At 41.9% G+C, this 16,840-nt stretch overlaps 1 protein-coding gene across 3 annotated transcripts in view; it reads right to left on the minus strand.

The window, feature by feature from the left end:
• Window positions 1-16,840, minus strand: part of TIAM1 (TIAM Rac1 associated GEF 1) — a 191,370-nt gene that overhangs the window by 122,743 nt on the left and 51,787 nt on the right. For all 3 annotated transcript variants that reach the window (XM_033121186.1, XM_033121204.1, XM_033121194.1), the window contains exons 2-3: window positions 16,386-16,563; window positions 6,975-7,948 (exon numbers count right to left, since the gene is read on the minus strand). In XM_033121186.1, coding sequence (XP_032977077.1) covers window positions 6,975-7,937 — 963 coding nt within the window. In that variant the 5' untranslated portion in view covers window positions 7,938-7,948; window positions 16,386-16,563. The remainder of the gene's footprint in view (window positions 1-6,974; window positions 7,949-16,385; window positions 16,564-16,840) is intronic.

A 16,840-nucleotide genomic window follows, 5' to 3' on the forward strand; every position in this document is an offset into this window, starting at 1 on the left:
CCAGGGGTCCAACGTGACCACCTGATCTGAAATTGCCTCCCACTACCCAATCTTCCTCCTCTTGTCCTGTCTTTTTTCCATAGCACGCCATGTGCTTATTATGCTGTTTTCTGCGTACACACCCCCACGTCACCCCGAACTAGCTCCTTGACGCATCCCAAGTTCCAAGAATAGTGGCTGGCATGGGGTAGGCACTTCAAAAAAAGAAAGAAATTGTTGAATGACTTAACTGCTGTTCATTTTCTCCCATAATCTCAAAACAAGGAAAACAGTTTCTCATGGAATACATTTTAGTTTGATTTAAAGGTTTAGTTATTTCCAGCCTCAGCTCACGCTCAATTACAGCTGAGGTGACAAAGAAGTCCTAAGTGTAGGGCTTATGAGCTTTGCAATCTTCAAGCCAGCCAGGATGATGTCTTTTATGGATACAACCAGAGTCCATTTAAATTTTTTTCTTTATGTTTTTTTTCTTTCAGTCGAGGAAGTAAGAAAGACATAGTGGGCTGTTTCATGGCCCAAACGAAATATTCTGTCACTGGGTGGTCCAAAGCAAACCGGGCCCAAATGACAGTGAAAAGTCTGTGGGTGTGTCCTGAGTTCTTCCCCGGGCTCCTTGCAGATGCTCTCAGTTTCCTCGAAAGCTGGCTGACAGGGCTCTAAGCTCCCGATTCCTGCCCCCCTTTCTCCTCAGTTATGCTAGGAAACCAGCAATTTCACATTGGGTGACATAATTTGCAGCAAGGGACACAGACTTTCCTCTCTTGGTGTACTCAACTAAGAACGTGATACTCAAAGGCCTGAACTTCCAGAGCCTACACTAGCATAAATGAGCAGCAGTCAGAGTGTGGACCAAGTGTCCTTTGGTAATTGCAGAGGGTCCCGAAGGACCTTCCCTTGTCCACCTACCTGTTCGAGGCCACATTCTCCTCATATAGCCCAATCAAAACAGCATATCACAAGAGTGAATGCAGAAGCAGATACAAAGACGAGTGTCTTCTGTTAGGCCAGAAATTGCAGAGATTTGCAAATACATAAAACAATGCCGCTCTTTTCACTAGTTTTTATTTTAGAAAAGAAAACTTTTTAAATAATTTATGTGAACATGCAATGGATTTTATTGCTGCTATTTTAAAATGAATTAACAAGTATTTTTTACATATCCTTTTCACTTTCTAATGTGATAAATATTTATAGATACAACCCACATGAACAGAATCTGCTTGGCGTCTGCAATACATTTTTAGAGTATAAAGGGGCCTGAGAATCGCAGACATAAGCCATCCCTCAACTACTTACCCACTGTCCCCCTCCCCAAAAGAAGATTTTGGAAAAGAGCTGGATACTCTTGTAGAAAATGAATGGGCTTGTTTTTAAAATAAATATCTCATTAATTAACTTACATGCCAGAAAAATAAAGATCAAGAGGAAAGGGAAAAAGAAGCATCAAACAGATGACAAAGGACAAAGGGAAGGAAGAGAATTTTTTTTCCAATGGCTTTTATATGAAAATATTTTGTTTTACAAAGAATTAACCTGAGGTTCTTAACTAGAAGCTTCTAAATGAACGTGGTAGGACCCATGGGGCTGCTGAAATTATATGAGGAAGGGTGGTCCATGTGTTTATCTCAGGAAAAGGTCCAAATTTTTCATCCGATTCTCAAAGGAGTCTGTGACCAAAGCTTAAGAATCTCTCGGATGTTGACGTCAATTTTCAGCTCGGGGAAAACACTATTCCTGAGCCATTTAAGTGATGTTGTAAAACAAAGCAATATTTTAAAAATCACCAAATTGTTCTAGGAACTCAAGATTCTCTTACTGATAGTGAAATCCCCAATCCTGTTACTTGCTTATTTATTCAAGGAAGAAAACATCAGGTATGGCTCCTTCTAAAGTTGTCATGGTCACCTCTGAGTAACCACTGTTTTGAGCCACAGTCGTGGGCAGCTACCATTTTCTTTTCAGCCAACAATCCCTCCCCCCTTTTTGGTTTCTGTCCCAAAATTGAGAGGTTTGATCTTAAAACCTGAAACCCGTCAGAGTGCAGTGTGGGGGGCAGGCTTCTGAAAAATGGACCCTAGTCTGTGAGTCAGAACAGGATTTTAATCCAATTGTGCGACCTTGTCACCCAATCCGTTTAGATCTACTTCCTCCCCTGAAAAGTGATGGAGTTGGACAGACAGATGATCTCTGAGTTGGTGACTCAAAAATCAGACTGAAAAACATCCCTGTCAGTAGCTCACAAGGGCCGGAAGCTCTGGTGGAGAGCTCCGCCTTACACCTCGTTCCCAGTCCATACGCCAGTGTGAAGAATTTCTGGGAACACTGAGGTTGTCAAAAACGGGACAAAAACAGAAACCCAACCAACAGCATCACATATCCTCAAGGATCTGGGACCTGTGCTGCTTGCCCCAAGGTTGCGGCTCCTTGAGACACTCAATACAGCCTCTCACATTCCTTCTTCTCCTGAATGGATGCATGAGGCTCTCCTCACAAGTTATGCACAGTGGCTCCAAGCCAGAGTTTCCCTTTGAAACACAGAACCTGGCTAAATGATGCTCCGTCAGATGGCAGTTTTCTCTCTCTACCTCACCCGCTGAAAGTCTGAGACACAGGAGAGCTGAACTCAAGAATATGATGCCAAACTTGGCCGTCACAACTGATAACCATCATGTACTGAGCGTCTATCACAAGCGAGACATGGTGCCGGGAGCTTTACATCCATTCCCAGGAGGAATACTCACATTCGCCTCGTTAAAGAGGCACTGAGCTCCATTTAGGTTACATAACCAACAGGGAACAGGGCTCAAAACCACAGGTTCAGAGTTGCTGGACTTCAGAGCCTCTTCTTCACATGACACCAGGCTGCCAACTCTGCCCGTTAACCGTGGGAATGCAAGGAAGCAAAGTGCAGGACAAAAGACCAATGAGGTACCGTGTTTCCCCGAAAATAAGACCTAGCCGGACAATCAGCTCTAATGCATCTTTTGGAGCAAAAATTAATATAAGACCTGGTATTATTTTACTATGATATGATATGATATGATATGATACCTGGTCTTGTATTAATTTTTGTTCCAAAAGATGCATTAGAGCTGATTGTCCGGCTAGGTCTTATTTTCGGGGAAACACGGTATCAATGAGGGGCAATCTGCTCTGTGTTTCTACGCAGATCAATAAAGTAAACTCTCCCAATAAACAAATACCAGACTGACTCGCAAGACAAACTTGTATACACAGTGCACATACATACACAAATACGTTGAATTAAACAAATCGTAATTCCTCGGCACTTACTAGGCGGCAGACACACAATATGCATCACTTGTTACAACTTAAATGTGAATTCCCGTGCCTTCGAGTTTCAGTAACATGTCCAACTACTGAACAAATACAAAAACAGGAAGAATGATAAAAAACTCTTTCTTGATCATTTCAAATAAAAAGAACTTGTACATTATTTCAGATAAAAATGATTTTCTCCCAGTTAGAGACCATGTACTTGGGCCAAATGTCTGCCAGGAATGCTTTTCTGGGGAGTAAAACTGCTGAGAGGACAATTAGAGATTCAACTACATCACCAGGGCAGACGAGGACTTGCCTATCTATGACCAAACCTCATTGAAGAGGACCCCTGGGTCAGAAACTTTTACCAAAAAAACAACAACAATGAATTCTTTTCAAGGAAGCTTCTACACCAACTGCCTCTTAAAATACACTGTTTGGAACATAGTGGGTTCTCAAGAAACTGAGTTGGAGAAACACGCCAAACTTAGACTAGGAAGCGTGGGTGGGTGGTGTGGTGGGCATCATTCTGGGGTTTGTTTCGAGTGTGAAAGATCCTCACTCCACACGTAAAGTCAATATGAAAAGAATACTTGCATTCATTTGATAGACTGCACAAAAGGCTTCCCTTCATGGTAGCCATTTGGTTCTCCTAATGGCCCTGTCAGAGGCTGGTGTCACTCACCCTGGACGGAGACTCAGCACACACAGGATGCAGCGACTTGCCCAAGGTCAGTATGGAGTGAGCCAGGATGCAAATGTCCTTCTTAGGATTCCTGGCCTGCTGCACGCTGCATTACATTAAGCTGCCTCAGCGGTGACTTTAGGAGATACCACATTTACATGACCTCACTTCCATATATTAACAATTTTAAAAGGCGACAAGCCAAAGAATGGAAATGTCATGAACCAATTACACATGAGAGCTTCTAGTAGTACCGGCTCTGAAGGGGAAAACTGCTCTGCCCCTCTTTCAGGGGCAGTCATGACCCCCATCAGTGTGAGACAAAGCCGAGGTCCAACTGTTCCCAGTGTTGGAGACATGGAGACAGAGAGCCAGAGGACAGCCAGGCACCCCTCTTAAATTTTACAGTAAATGTGTGCTAACTTAGCATTGTTCCAGGTAAAAGTGACAGTCACAGATGACATTCCTTTTCCAACATCTACATCAATGTATGCTTCTCTAAATTCCCAAGCAGATGTCTTTGAAGCAGTCCTACAAAGCCAATCTGGCAATGTCTTCAAGACAGAGTGTTCAGTGCCCCTGCGGCAACCCTTTATTAGATCACCTATCTCATCACGTGTCTCCCGACCTGACCAACTGACAGTGCAGAAATAGCCCACACAGGGTAGGCAAGGGGCCCACAAGAGGGCTATACGGTCATTTCTAGCATTACAATCTCGCTTCAGAAAAATGATGGGTAAAAATTCAGGGAGTGCATCTAGAAACAAGCTTCACACTCACCTTCTCAAAGCAATCAGCCTTGTAACAACCTTGTTTCTAAGACACCAAATTTTGATGTAAACACCAAATTATCGTGCGTCCTCAACTAATATAATATCCCTAATAAAAATGAACATTCCAACAACTAACAAAATTTCCCTTACTGGCTGTTTCCAAAGGACCAGGTCCTGTGCATCACATGGTATTTCATTTCATTTTCTCAAAAAGCCTTATTATCCCCATTTAACAGATGAAGAAGTTAAGGCTTCAAGAGAATTAAAAAATTTTCCCAAGGTCACGCAGGTAAGAAGAGGTGGAGCCAGGATGCCTGGCTTGGACACCATCAGCAAAACTCGCTCTCCAATGGATGAATGGATTTTTTTTAAAAAAAAGTGGTATATCATTTTAAAAAGTGGTATAACAATGGAATATTATCCAGCCTTAAGAAGGAAAGGAAATCTGACACATACTACCACATGGATGAACCTCGAGGACATTATGCTAAGTGAAATAAACCATACCCAAAAAAGACAAATACTATATGATTCCACTTATAGAGGGACCTAGAGGAGTCAAATCCAGAGAGACAGAAAGTAGAATGGTGGTTGGCAGGGGCTGGGGGAGGGAGAAATGGGGAGTTGGTGTTTTGTGGGTACAGTTTCAGTTCTGCAAGATGAAGAAAGTCCTGGATGGTGGTGACAGCTGCACAGCAGTGTGAATGTGCTTACTACCCCTGAACAAATGGTTACAAATGGTTAATACGGTACATTTACATGCATTTTCACCACAATTAAAAATATTTTTTTAAAAAACGGAGAAAAGGTCAGACGCCTTTAATCTACATAAACCTGGATGAACATATAATAAATTTTAATTATTCTAATAAACAACTCTAGACTGGTAAAAAAAATAAATAAATCTGTATCCCCAGATGACTTATGGGACTTTAAAATGTCAAAATAAAATTAGAAACTTGAGATTTTGAAAATTAAAAAAATAAACACAAACACCCACTTTTGGTTAGGAACCCACGAGTCTAATGCCAATATTCTCTCCCTCTCCCCAGGTTCACCATCGTCTATCCATTATATTTAGACCCACTTTCCAAAAGAACTTAACCTCGAAATGCCTGTCTGACTCACACTGGAGCGAGGCCAGAGGTGCAGCAGCATCCCCACTGGCCAGGCCAGAGTGCACCTGCTGCTTTCTCACTGAGCTCAGTGCTGTTCACTGGACAATCTGGCAGCTGATACTCCTCTTCACGGCAAATGGGCCCAATCTGGAATTCTGATCTGAAGCCCCATCCTGCAAACCACCAACCCATCCTCAGTACAAGCCAGGGCTGCTGGCACTCCACGATGGAGAGCAGCAGAATCAGAAAAGGACCACGGCATGCGGACTGCTTGACATGTTATTATCCTCACGTTAACTGTCATCCTCAATGAAGGTGAGGGGTCTCCCTTTCACTCGTGAGATACTTTTTAAATCTTTGAAAAATGTTTTCACACCTACTTTCTCATGTCCTAGACCCAAAGCAGGCAAGCTGAACATTTGTACACCCCTCTCCCCCATTTTTCAGAGGAGCAACTAGAGGTCAGCCTTTGCCCAAGGTCAGACAACTAGTTGGCTGCAAAGTGGAACCCACCCATGTTATTCCTTCCGTTCATTCTCCCTCCAGAGACGGGGCTGGACTGCATCTCAAGGAACAGGAAATTGAAATGGCTCCTGGTAAGGCAGGGAGCCTGCCAACTTCTGAGAGAGGCTGACAGATGACCAGAGCCCGCCCTGAATCCAAAACACCTCCTCCAACGAGCTTCCGACTAACCTCTTCCCACCTGCCGCGCGGAAGAAGTAAGCTCTGAGAGTCCACAACCCACCACGGCCATCTGTCCACTGACAGGACCACGTTAGAAAGGAAGCTTAGAATAGACAAGATGCTGTTGAAAATCCGAGCTGGAGAAGCAGTTTCTCAATAAGAACTTATCAGCTTTATTCCCAGACTCCTATCACATCACACACCCCCACACACACCAACTTTTTCCTTAATCCCCACCCCTTAAGCACAGAACTGAAAGAAGGGCAAAGCAAAAGAGAGATGAATCCTGCAGAAGCAGCCTCAGCTGCAGCAGCCACCCAGCAAACAGGGAAAAACCTGACAAAAAGATGGGAATCTTACAAGAGCAAAATCATTCACCTATAAAGTCATGCACCGTTTCCAAAATATTGAAACAGACTTCAGTCACTTTACCTGAGTTGTTTTTGCTCTTCTGCCTTGCATGCTGTTGCTATGGCTAATTTGTGGGTTGGTGGCACCTTCAGAAAGACAGTGAGATTTCCTACAGGGAAGTGTGTTATAATTACTGTAGGGAAGAGACTCTTCAGCAGCAGCTGGTGGCATCTTATGGTTTGCAAGATCAGGAATATCAGACACCAAATTCCGACAGTAGCCCGCAAATTTGCTCCTCGGCCCCCCATTTGCCATCACTTCAGAGTTTTTCTGAGCATACAAGTCACTGAGGGAATTGGCACGCTGACAGGCGCTGAGCTGCCGGGGACTCGCCCCGGTTTCCATCCCCCGAGCCTCCTCGCAATCTTTCTCTTCCGCGGAACCCAAGATTTCCTCGTTGCTTGTTAAATGTTCTTGGCTCAGATCAGAGAGTGAGAATTCCAGGCTGTCCTCCCGCCAGATGTCTGCAGATTTGGAGCGTTTCTTCTTAAAGCTCGCCGTCTCCATGAACGTGGGCCCGTTGGATGTATAGGGATGCTGTCTCCTGCCTCCCTCAGCCAAATATGTAGCGTCATCTCCGTAAAGCCTGCTCTCCTCCGAGTCTGGCATGCTCTGCATAGAGGCTGCTGTGAGGACGATGCTGCTGTCTACGCTGGGAGTGACAGAAGAATCGGTGTACGACACGGGTCTCAAGCCCATATCCACTCGGTCCACCCAAATGGGGCTCCCGAAGTCCTCTAGGGTGCCTTCCTGGGAGAAGGGTTCCAGGCCATTTTCGGCCAGGGACTGGGGGATGCTGGGGGTGCTGCTGGATCGGGTGCTCACTTCGGAGTTCCTGTGGATCACCTTCCCGGAGGAAGCGTGCCTGGTCCGCCGCGCCTTGTGCGACAGGCGCAGGGAGCGCGACGTGTGCTTGCGCCCCAGGCTGGCATGCTTTTCTCCATAAAACTCATGCTCTACATTTTGACTTTCTGCGTTTCCCATGGTTTTACGGTCTGTAGCAAAGAAAAAAAAGAAAGGAGGGGACAATTGAGTCACCAATGGGTCTGGGCAGTTTAACAGAAAGAACTTCGCAGGCAGGGTGGGCAAACAGCCTGGCCGATAATGGCGCACCATCCTACCTGCACCTGGCAGGTACTGGGACGCTAACACCTTAACAGGTGAGAACTAACATCTACTGAGATTACCCCTCCGGGGATGTGAAATCAGAGCATAAATAAGATCATTAGAAAATTACACTTGTCTTTGCCCAGAGGGTAGCTACCTACCTAGCAGGCTACAATGTTGCTTTCAGAGGCTGGCAACCCTTGTCTTCCTTCCTATAGTTATACATTTAGTTTATAAAGTTCTGCTTCTATCCATAAACTGAAAACTCAAAAAGTACAAACCAAGGAGTCTGCCCAGTGAGGAATTTTCTGATTAAAATTATGTATTTCAAAAAACAAAACAAAAATCAGAGGTACATTTGATAACCTCCCTCCCTCCCAATGGTCTTCCTGCTTCGTTCAGGCTCCATCTATGCTGCAAAATCAATCAAAAATGAAAATACTCAAGATGTATGCCTGATCACTTACTTCTTCCAAATATATCACAGGGCTTTTACCTTTAATTCCATAGCATTCTGAAAACCCTGATTTTTAGTTTGGAGGTGGTGTGAAGTGGGAGGTGGGTGGGGGATGGGCAAAACAAAATAGAAACCTGGCTCCCTGCTTCGCAGCAGACTAACGGGTTTATTTCTGGGAGCGAATCCAACCTGAGAACATTAATACCGTACAGAGTGCCCTGCAAACAGAACCTCACGTTGTAAAACCACTAAATGTGATTCAGCCTTTTGGTGCTACCAGGTTACCTGGAGTCCCTCCTTAGCATTTTTCTAGTCTCTCTCACTGACATGATGTCTATTACCCACAGAGGGAAACAGAAAAATCTTCAAAGGTTAACAGTCATGACTCTAATTAGCCTATTTTCCTTGCTCTGCAAGAGGTTTCTCTATACCATTCATATCATATACACTTAAGATATGCACATGAAAACGGCCAAAAAGGAAAGTAGAAAAATATGGTAGCTGGGCATATTCCTGAGCTGATCCTTTCAAGCACCTACATAGTTATTCATTCAGAAATATATACTGAGCACCTACCATGTTCTAGAAGCCAGAGACACAGCAGTGAATGGAACAGGCACATTCCCTACTCTCATGAACATGATATTCTAGCCAGGGAAGGCATACAATAAACAAAAAAACTGACAGGCACCGGAGTGAAACAGAGAATGAATTCACTCACTGTGACCACCACAAACAGTTTGAAGCACCTTGGAATAGAAAACACCTTCACACTGATCCGGGAATCACTCCATAACCCCACTGTTCAATCCAAAACGTTGCTTAAACTCTCACAAGCACATCTTTACTAAAATGAAATTTGTGGCAACAGAAAGGGAAAACCTCCATTTAATGTTCCATTGAGTTCAGGAATAACTCATACAGACACCAGATGTTAAGCTATTCCCATCCTGGAATATTCCCTACCAGGTCACAAACATCGTGTGATTCACAGAGAGAACTATCCAAGACAGAGACTCCCCTTTTTACTACTACATAGCAAGTACATTTCAAAGCCGTAAGTTCACGCCTCTCTGGCTGGCATCTTTAAAAAGCAAGAAAAAAAGATAAAAACTCAACTCAATAGAGGAAAAATGAAAAGGTCAACTGTCCGTGCATGTTATTTACATTCCTAAGAATATCATAGACTGTATTTTTTAAAGCAAAATAAATAAATAAGCATTTCAGTAAAATTAAATGCCATGACCAATTTCCAAAGAGTTCTCGGTATTTTGAAAGTATACATTAAGATACCCGGATGTGTCTTCATGCCTCTGTGTTTTGCCAATAAATAATATAAAGCTTAGAATAAGTGCTAGCCACAGTCCCATTTTAAGAAATCACACAGATTTAAATGTAAAAGGGGGAAAGAATTATGGTGAAAGACACTGAGAGAAAGGCAAAACTGTCACCTCCAGTACGCTAGGGTGTACTCTCCTCTATCACATAAATCAAAAGTTTGCAAATATAAATTGACAGATATATTCTCAACAACAAATTTCTGGTTTCGCTTGTTTCTGCCAACAGAAAACTAATCAAGTTAAAAGCCTCAGGAGAGGTTTCCTAAAGGAAATGACCCCAAGCTTCAAGAATTACAGCACTCCATGCATCATTTTGATGGTTCTGTTATATTAATAGCAATTTTAGTAGCAAGATTCTTTTCAGCCAGCCAAGGTAGGAAAGAAGCCATTTTTATCTTCAGAACTAGAATTTAGAGATGAATGCCAAATCTTCTAAATCCTACCAAGAGAAATTCTCAGGGGATGACCTAAGCAGAGTCAGCAGGAAGTTTGAAGCAACTAAAGTTAAGAAAAATAAGTTTCTGGGGACTGCTGAAACCCCTTAATTTGAAAGCTTTTTCTGAAAGGTCAGTGAGATCCTTAAAGGTCCATATGGGATTAGTGGAGGACTCTGAAATAACATAAGCATGAAAAATTAAAAGTGTTCATTGTATACAACAGACCCAACCTCCCCTTTTGGGGACAACTCTGGCCCCACATTTTCAGTGATGAACTGAAAATTCTCATCCTTTTCACATACACACACAAAATGCCAGCAACTTCCAGCTTCTTATTTCTCCCTGTTCTCTCCTACTTAACCCTTATCATTTATTCATATATATATATATAAAAACAATTTTTTAAAATCCCTGTTTTATATTTCACATTTGCACAGGCCTTGTTTGTCCCTGTGAGTCTAGAAGCAACTTTGGGTTAGAAAGTAGCTTTGACTTTTTTTCTTTCACCTCTACAGAGACTAGCGTGTTCTCCTCATGATTAAGAGTCAATAAACGTTCATGCACTTTCGTAACAAAAGCAAAAGGTCGGTGATCAGTACCTCACCAACATAATCACCACAGTCATTAGGTAAGAGGAGGAAGATGAAGGCGGAGGACACGCTGAAGACGCTGAAATGCAAACACTAGGACAGAAATGTAAAAGAACATTACAAAAAGGGCATTCGATCTCAAACCAGAGAACATTGCCAGTTTTAAACCCATTGACCTCTCAGGTTCCGACCATGATTTACTTATGTGGAATGTTACTGGTTTCAGATAGCTTACACTTTCAGTGGTACTTAATGGGAGGGGTCTCAGGCAGGAAGTAGTGGGCAGGATTTTAGGGAAAGAACAACTCTCAGTATTTAAACCTCAAATCTGGCTTCTCATACTCTTCTTTCTCTCTTTCTTTCTCTACTTCTTTCTTTCTTTCTTTCTTTCTTTCTTTCTTTCTTTCTTTCTTTCTTTCTTTTTTTTAAACTTTATTGGGGTGACAATGGTTAGTAAAGTTACACAGGTTTCACGTATACAATTCTGAAATACATCATCTATATATATGAGGGTAAATGGGATCAAATATATGGTGATGGAAGGAGAACTGACAATGGGTGGTGAACACACAATGTGATATATAGATGATGTATTACAGAATTGTATACTGATACTCTATTTTCAAAGTTAAGATCTGACTTCCCTGTCCCAGGGCCTTTGCCGCTGGTCTTCTTGCTGCCTACAACCCTTCCTTCAGACATTACCAGGCTTACTGTCTCCAGCTCATTCAGGTCTTGACTCAGATCTCAGGGAGACCTTTCCTGGCATCTCTATCCAAAATGACAGCCCCTCCCACATAGCTCCACACTTCTTATCCCTCTTCTCTGTCTCTTCCCTCCTCCCTGCCCTTATCATTTATCACAATTGTAACAAACAATATATTTCACTTACTTATCTTTCTTATTCTCAACTCTGCCCCACTAGAACCTAAGCGTCAAGGAAAACTGCAAGTTTTGTTTGCCTTGTTCCCTGCTGTATCCTCCATGCCTAGAACACTGCCTGAAAGGTGGTAGGTGCTCAGTAAAAAAATACAGAATGAATGAATGACAAAATCAACTTTAATCCAGGATGTAAAAATAATCATACAACTACAATAAAAACTAGACAAGTATGTTCCCACAATGTGAACCAGAGAAAACACCTATCAGTCATGAGTAGGCTGGCTCTGCTACAGAGGGGTGGGTGCCTAGGTTGCCCTCCGCTCTCTGGTTTCCTCCCTCTGCAGACCTACGCAGGTCCCTCATTCCACACCACTGGGTTTCGGATCACCCTGATCCACGAATTGAGCTGAGGGGTTCAGCTTACCCTGCTCCACTGTGCTCCCCAACACCAGGTTACCTGCACAAAAAATCGAGGTCTTGCTCCTCTCTTACTGAATCTACTTAATTCTTGCCTTCGATTACTATCATCCTCCTCTTTTTGGAGCTGTTCCTGCAGAGGTTTAGGAAAGGGGTTTGGAGTTGAGAGGGCACCTCTCCCCATTATCAACATAGAGAGTGTGGATCTGTTCAGCCTAAGATGGTCCGGAAAAAATGGGGGCAAAGGAGACATAGTGGCGGGATGTGCAGGGGTCGTCTGAAAGTAGTATAGGGTCTGAAAATCTCAGGGCCAGAGATAAAGACACTAGTGTGACTTTTCCATTTTTCCCAACAACATGATCTTTCTCTTAAAGTGATGAGTTAAACTTTCCAAGTAATCATTTTTAACTTCCCTTAAAACTCATCAAATGAAATACACAATGAAAGAGTTAAAGAACTTTATCCTAAGTACAGTCATTAGGTGGGTCCATACGTACATCAGGTAGGTGTCACTTCTCAGAGACTATTTTATAGATTAATTAGCCTACTAAGCCTTATGTGGTAAAATGGTGTAATTGAAAAAACAAAGTCAAATTCCTGGCTTTGGTAGTTTACTAAAATTATGTAAGAGGCAACCAATATGGGAAACTCAGTAAAGGGTATACTTCCTGCATACAATTTCCTGGGAATCTAAAATTAATTCTAAATAAAGAGTTAAAATAAGCAAAGCCTTAACTAACTGGAATATTCTGGTTAAATGAAATTTTGTTTAAAAGTGAGGATTCTTCAAAATGAAGCTTTTTTTTTCAATGCCCTTTTAAAGGTGAAAGTCATCTAAAACATTCTAGTATAATTTCAACACACTAGGCAATAAAACATGAGCACGTATTGGGCATCGTCTAGCACAATGTCACCAGGAAATACGAAGCAAACACAGACCAATGGTCCCAAGTGAGGATAAATAGAGATGCAGACTTGATTCACTGGAGATAGAGCTTCTGTCTTAATAAAGTAGGGAACACAACTGAATTGCTAACATCCGGTGCCAGCCAAGATGGAGTAAGGCACTATGGTCGACCCTTCCCCCACTAATAAACACTAAAAACTCCAGACCAAATAAACAGCAACTACCAGAGGATTCTGAAGAGTAAGCAAAAGCAGGCGGATTGGGGAAGGGAGTCAAAACCTGAAGAAGGCACTCATACAAGAGTGAGTTTCCTGTTTTTGTTTTTATAATATTATTCTAATTTCTCTCCCAGCCTTGCACGGAGGGTGAGCACCCAGCGCAGCTGTGGCACAGGCAGCAAAAACTCCTGAGGCACACCTGTCATTCTGGCCAAATGAACCACAAAGACTGGTCCCCGCAAGCCAAAGAGACGGGGGATCTCAGCGAAGAAAGAGCTGGAGAAGCAAGTCATCTGTGCTGTGTATAAATCCACATTTAGTCCCTGGCTTACCACTTACATACACATGCCTGGGACTGACCCAGAGGGAGACAGCACATTCTTTGAACACTGAATTATGATATAAACCATGGCCCACACCCCAGACTTACCCCCAGGTGGCACCTGTGTGGGACAAACCCAAAGCAGCAAAGGCTTTGAAAACTGAACTTAGTAGAGCCACCACCCACCAGAGGTCAGAGAGAACTTCCAATCTGAACCTAGCCAGGTTGATTGCCTGCTAACACAGCAAAAAAGAAAAATCAACATTCTCCAGATGATTTTAACAGGACCTAGAGTCTCCCAACATAATACTCAAAACATCCATGATGCATCCCAAAGAACGAAGAAAATCTAACTAATTCTCAAGAGAAAAGACAATCAATACATGTCAACCTCAAGGTAACCCAGAGGTTGAAAATATCAAAGACTTTCAAAACAGCTATTACAACCGTGCTCCCTGAGTAAAGGTAAACACTCTTGAAATAAATGATAAACGACTGCTTGCAATATGTATGAACATCAATTATTGTACATGAATAGAGAAGTAGAACACAAAAAAGGAAAGGTAAAACCTGTACGATCCAAGATGTAACATGTAAGCTGCATTTTTTAATCACACTCATATTACGTTTTCTCAATACTACATGAGAAAACATTCCAGTTAATAGAAAGCCACCCCATGGTCGAGGTCTCTAAACAGAGAGAACAAAGAAAAATACTACTGTAACTTCAGACTGGTCAGAGGGCAAGAGCGAGAGAAAGAAGTTATAAGGGAAACTGGAAATAACTCATCATCTCAAGGACTAAGGAAGTTATAATAATATTTTTATGGTTTCAGAGGTCTAATTCCCTAGATGAGACCAGAAGTGCAAGCAGTACTCCAAACAGACAGAATGCCCCACCCTTTCACTGGAGAACAGGAAAGCTCCACGTGACCAAAACTCAGCCTGTGGGGCAGCCTGCCAGGGCTCACCCTGTTCAGTAGTTATTCAGAAGGTGATTTTGGTATTAGGGTCAGACATCTCTAGAGCAAAGCTCTTCTTATTCTCAGGAAGTAAAAAACTTAAATTTGACACGTACATCCAAGATACTGGCTTTGAGCAAATTAAAATTTTCTTTAAGAATATTAATACTATTTCACTTACACATACACACACACACACACACACACACACACACACACACACTAGACCTGTGTAAAAATTTTAAAAGTCACTACTTTGGGTAAAGTGATTATAAATAATTTTAATTCTCAAAATTATACTTTTTTGTATTTTCGAAAGTTTCTACACTAAACCTACAATTCACTGTAAGGAAAGAAACATAAATAAAACATGTTGACATGTTTTAAGTCCCGGGGTTTTGGGGATCATTAAAGAAAATGAGGATGTGGGCACTCCGCTGACTGCTACAACAGAACAGCACCAAACCCAAACTTGAAACAGATGGTTTGGGAAAATTACCTAAGACAAAGAAAACACTCTCTGGCTTGGATTTAATCATTCTCTCCACATTCCAATCCATCTTGATTGACCTCCTCACATTGTGTCTGTGGCATGATTATTTGTACACTGACACACTTATCTTGCTTTGTATATATGCCCTTTGCATTTTATTATAATCTCCCGATGGCAGGGACCATGCCTTACTCGTCACTGTGTTGCTCATCTAAATAAACTGAAGTTTTAGCGCAGCTCTTCTCATTGGGACTGCTCATCATTCAGACTGCCTTATAACAAGGGCACCTCACAAATATAAAACATTAGAGCCCATTAGTAGGGTGAGCCCAAGAAGACCCAATTCATATAATATTCCAGTCAAAAGTTAACTATGAAAGCAAGGTTTCTCTGTGATTGCTGAAGGCATCGTGAAATCCAAGCATAAGGCACTTAATGATGTATGTAAATTATAATTATTAATAATAAAATGTTTCATTCCCCTGAGGTATTTAAAAACATCAAAATACACGTAATGATTACCCTTCCATGACTTAAAAACAGACCTCCAAAACTGCAAGAGAAAGCATGAAATGTATTTATTTCAAAGTTAAATTTGAAGTGAAAATCACAAGACAACAGATTGCAAATTTAAAATTAGATTCCAGTGGGAGGTCTTGGTTTCAAGCCTGTTTTTTCCCTACTGGAGGCTGAGCTTGAATACAGGCGGGGAACAAGAGCTAAGATTAAACTGAGACAAAGTTCTGAAAGTTTTTGCTAAATCTTTACAAACCCATGAAAAGAGGTTTGCCAAGTCGCACGCAAATACCCCTAACACAAGAAACTAAACAGGAAAGTTTTGCAACAAATAAAAGATGATCTTTGATTTAGAAAGATTATTATTTTGACTGTATTTATTTTGCTTTTTAAAGATTATCCAAACCAGAAACAAAATATATCATTGTTTTGAAGTAAGATTTTGAAGGGAGGTTTGCGTTTTTCAAACATAATCTCACATAAAGATGACGAAGCTTAGGGATAAATTTAAAAGATCCTGAGGGCAATTCACAAGGGAAAAAGGATTTCATAGGTACCTGCTCTTTCTTTCTTCTTTTTTTTTAGTTGAAAATGCTAATACTTTTGAATTGTTAGATGGGTGTAACCTTAATCCAAAGAAGTGATTCCAAATTCTTTTTCCCACGAGCCACATACAACACAGCAATTCCAATTATATGAAAATGTGTCTGATCCACCACCTTTGAAGCACTTCCATTAATTCATGCACATGTATACAGGCTCGGGTGTACATACGCAAACTTACCTTACAAGGCAACAGTGGTTCCCAGCCCAACTTGCCCCAAGAGCACTGTGGCATTTAGATATTGAGATTGGAAATGGTGTCAGGATGAACAGTGGCTGGGGCTGGGAAATGTATCAGCACCTGCCCCTCGGGATGGCTCTCAAGGTCTCATCTGAGTCTACGAGAATGCGCCAAAAACCTGGAGAGGACAGAAAAAGAGGGTGAAAAAGGTCAGCCATAATACAGGAAGTAGGCATTTTCATCAATGCTCCAACATCCATTTGGGGTGAAATGCCACACCCCCAATCAAACAATACACATTTAGCTACAGATATAAAATGACATGCATAATCAGATAAATAAATATGAGCATATTTACATTTCTAGTAATAAGTAGCCTTACAACTTGTTTCATCATTTTAACCTATCCCTAGAGATTAAGGGATCAGACAACAGAAGCAGGTCACTATGACATG

This window comes from Rhinolophus ferrumequinum, chromosome 2 (assembly GCF_004115265.2).
Source record: "Rhinolophus ferrumequinum isolate MPI-CBG mRhiFer1 chromosome 2, mRhiFer1_v1.p, whole genome shotgun sequence".
Classification (NCBI taxonomy): domain Eukaryota; kingdom Metazoa; phylum Chordata; class Mammalia; order Chiroptera; family Rhinolophidae; genus Rhinolophus; species Rhinolophus ferrumequinum.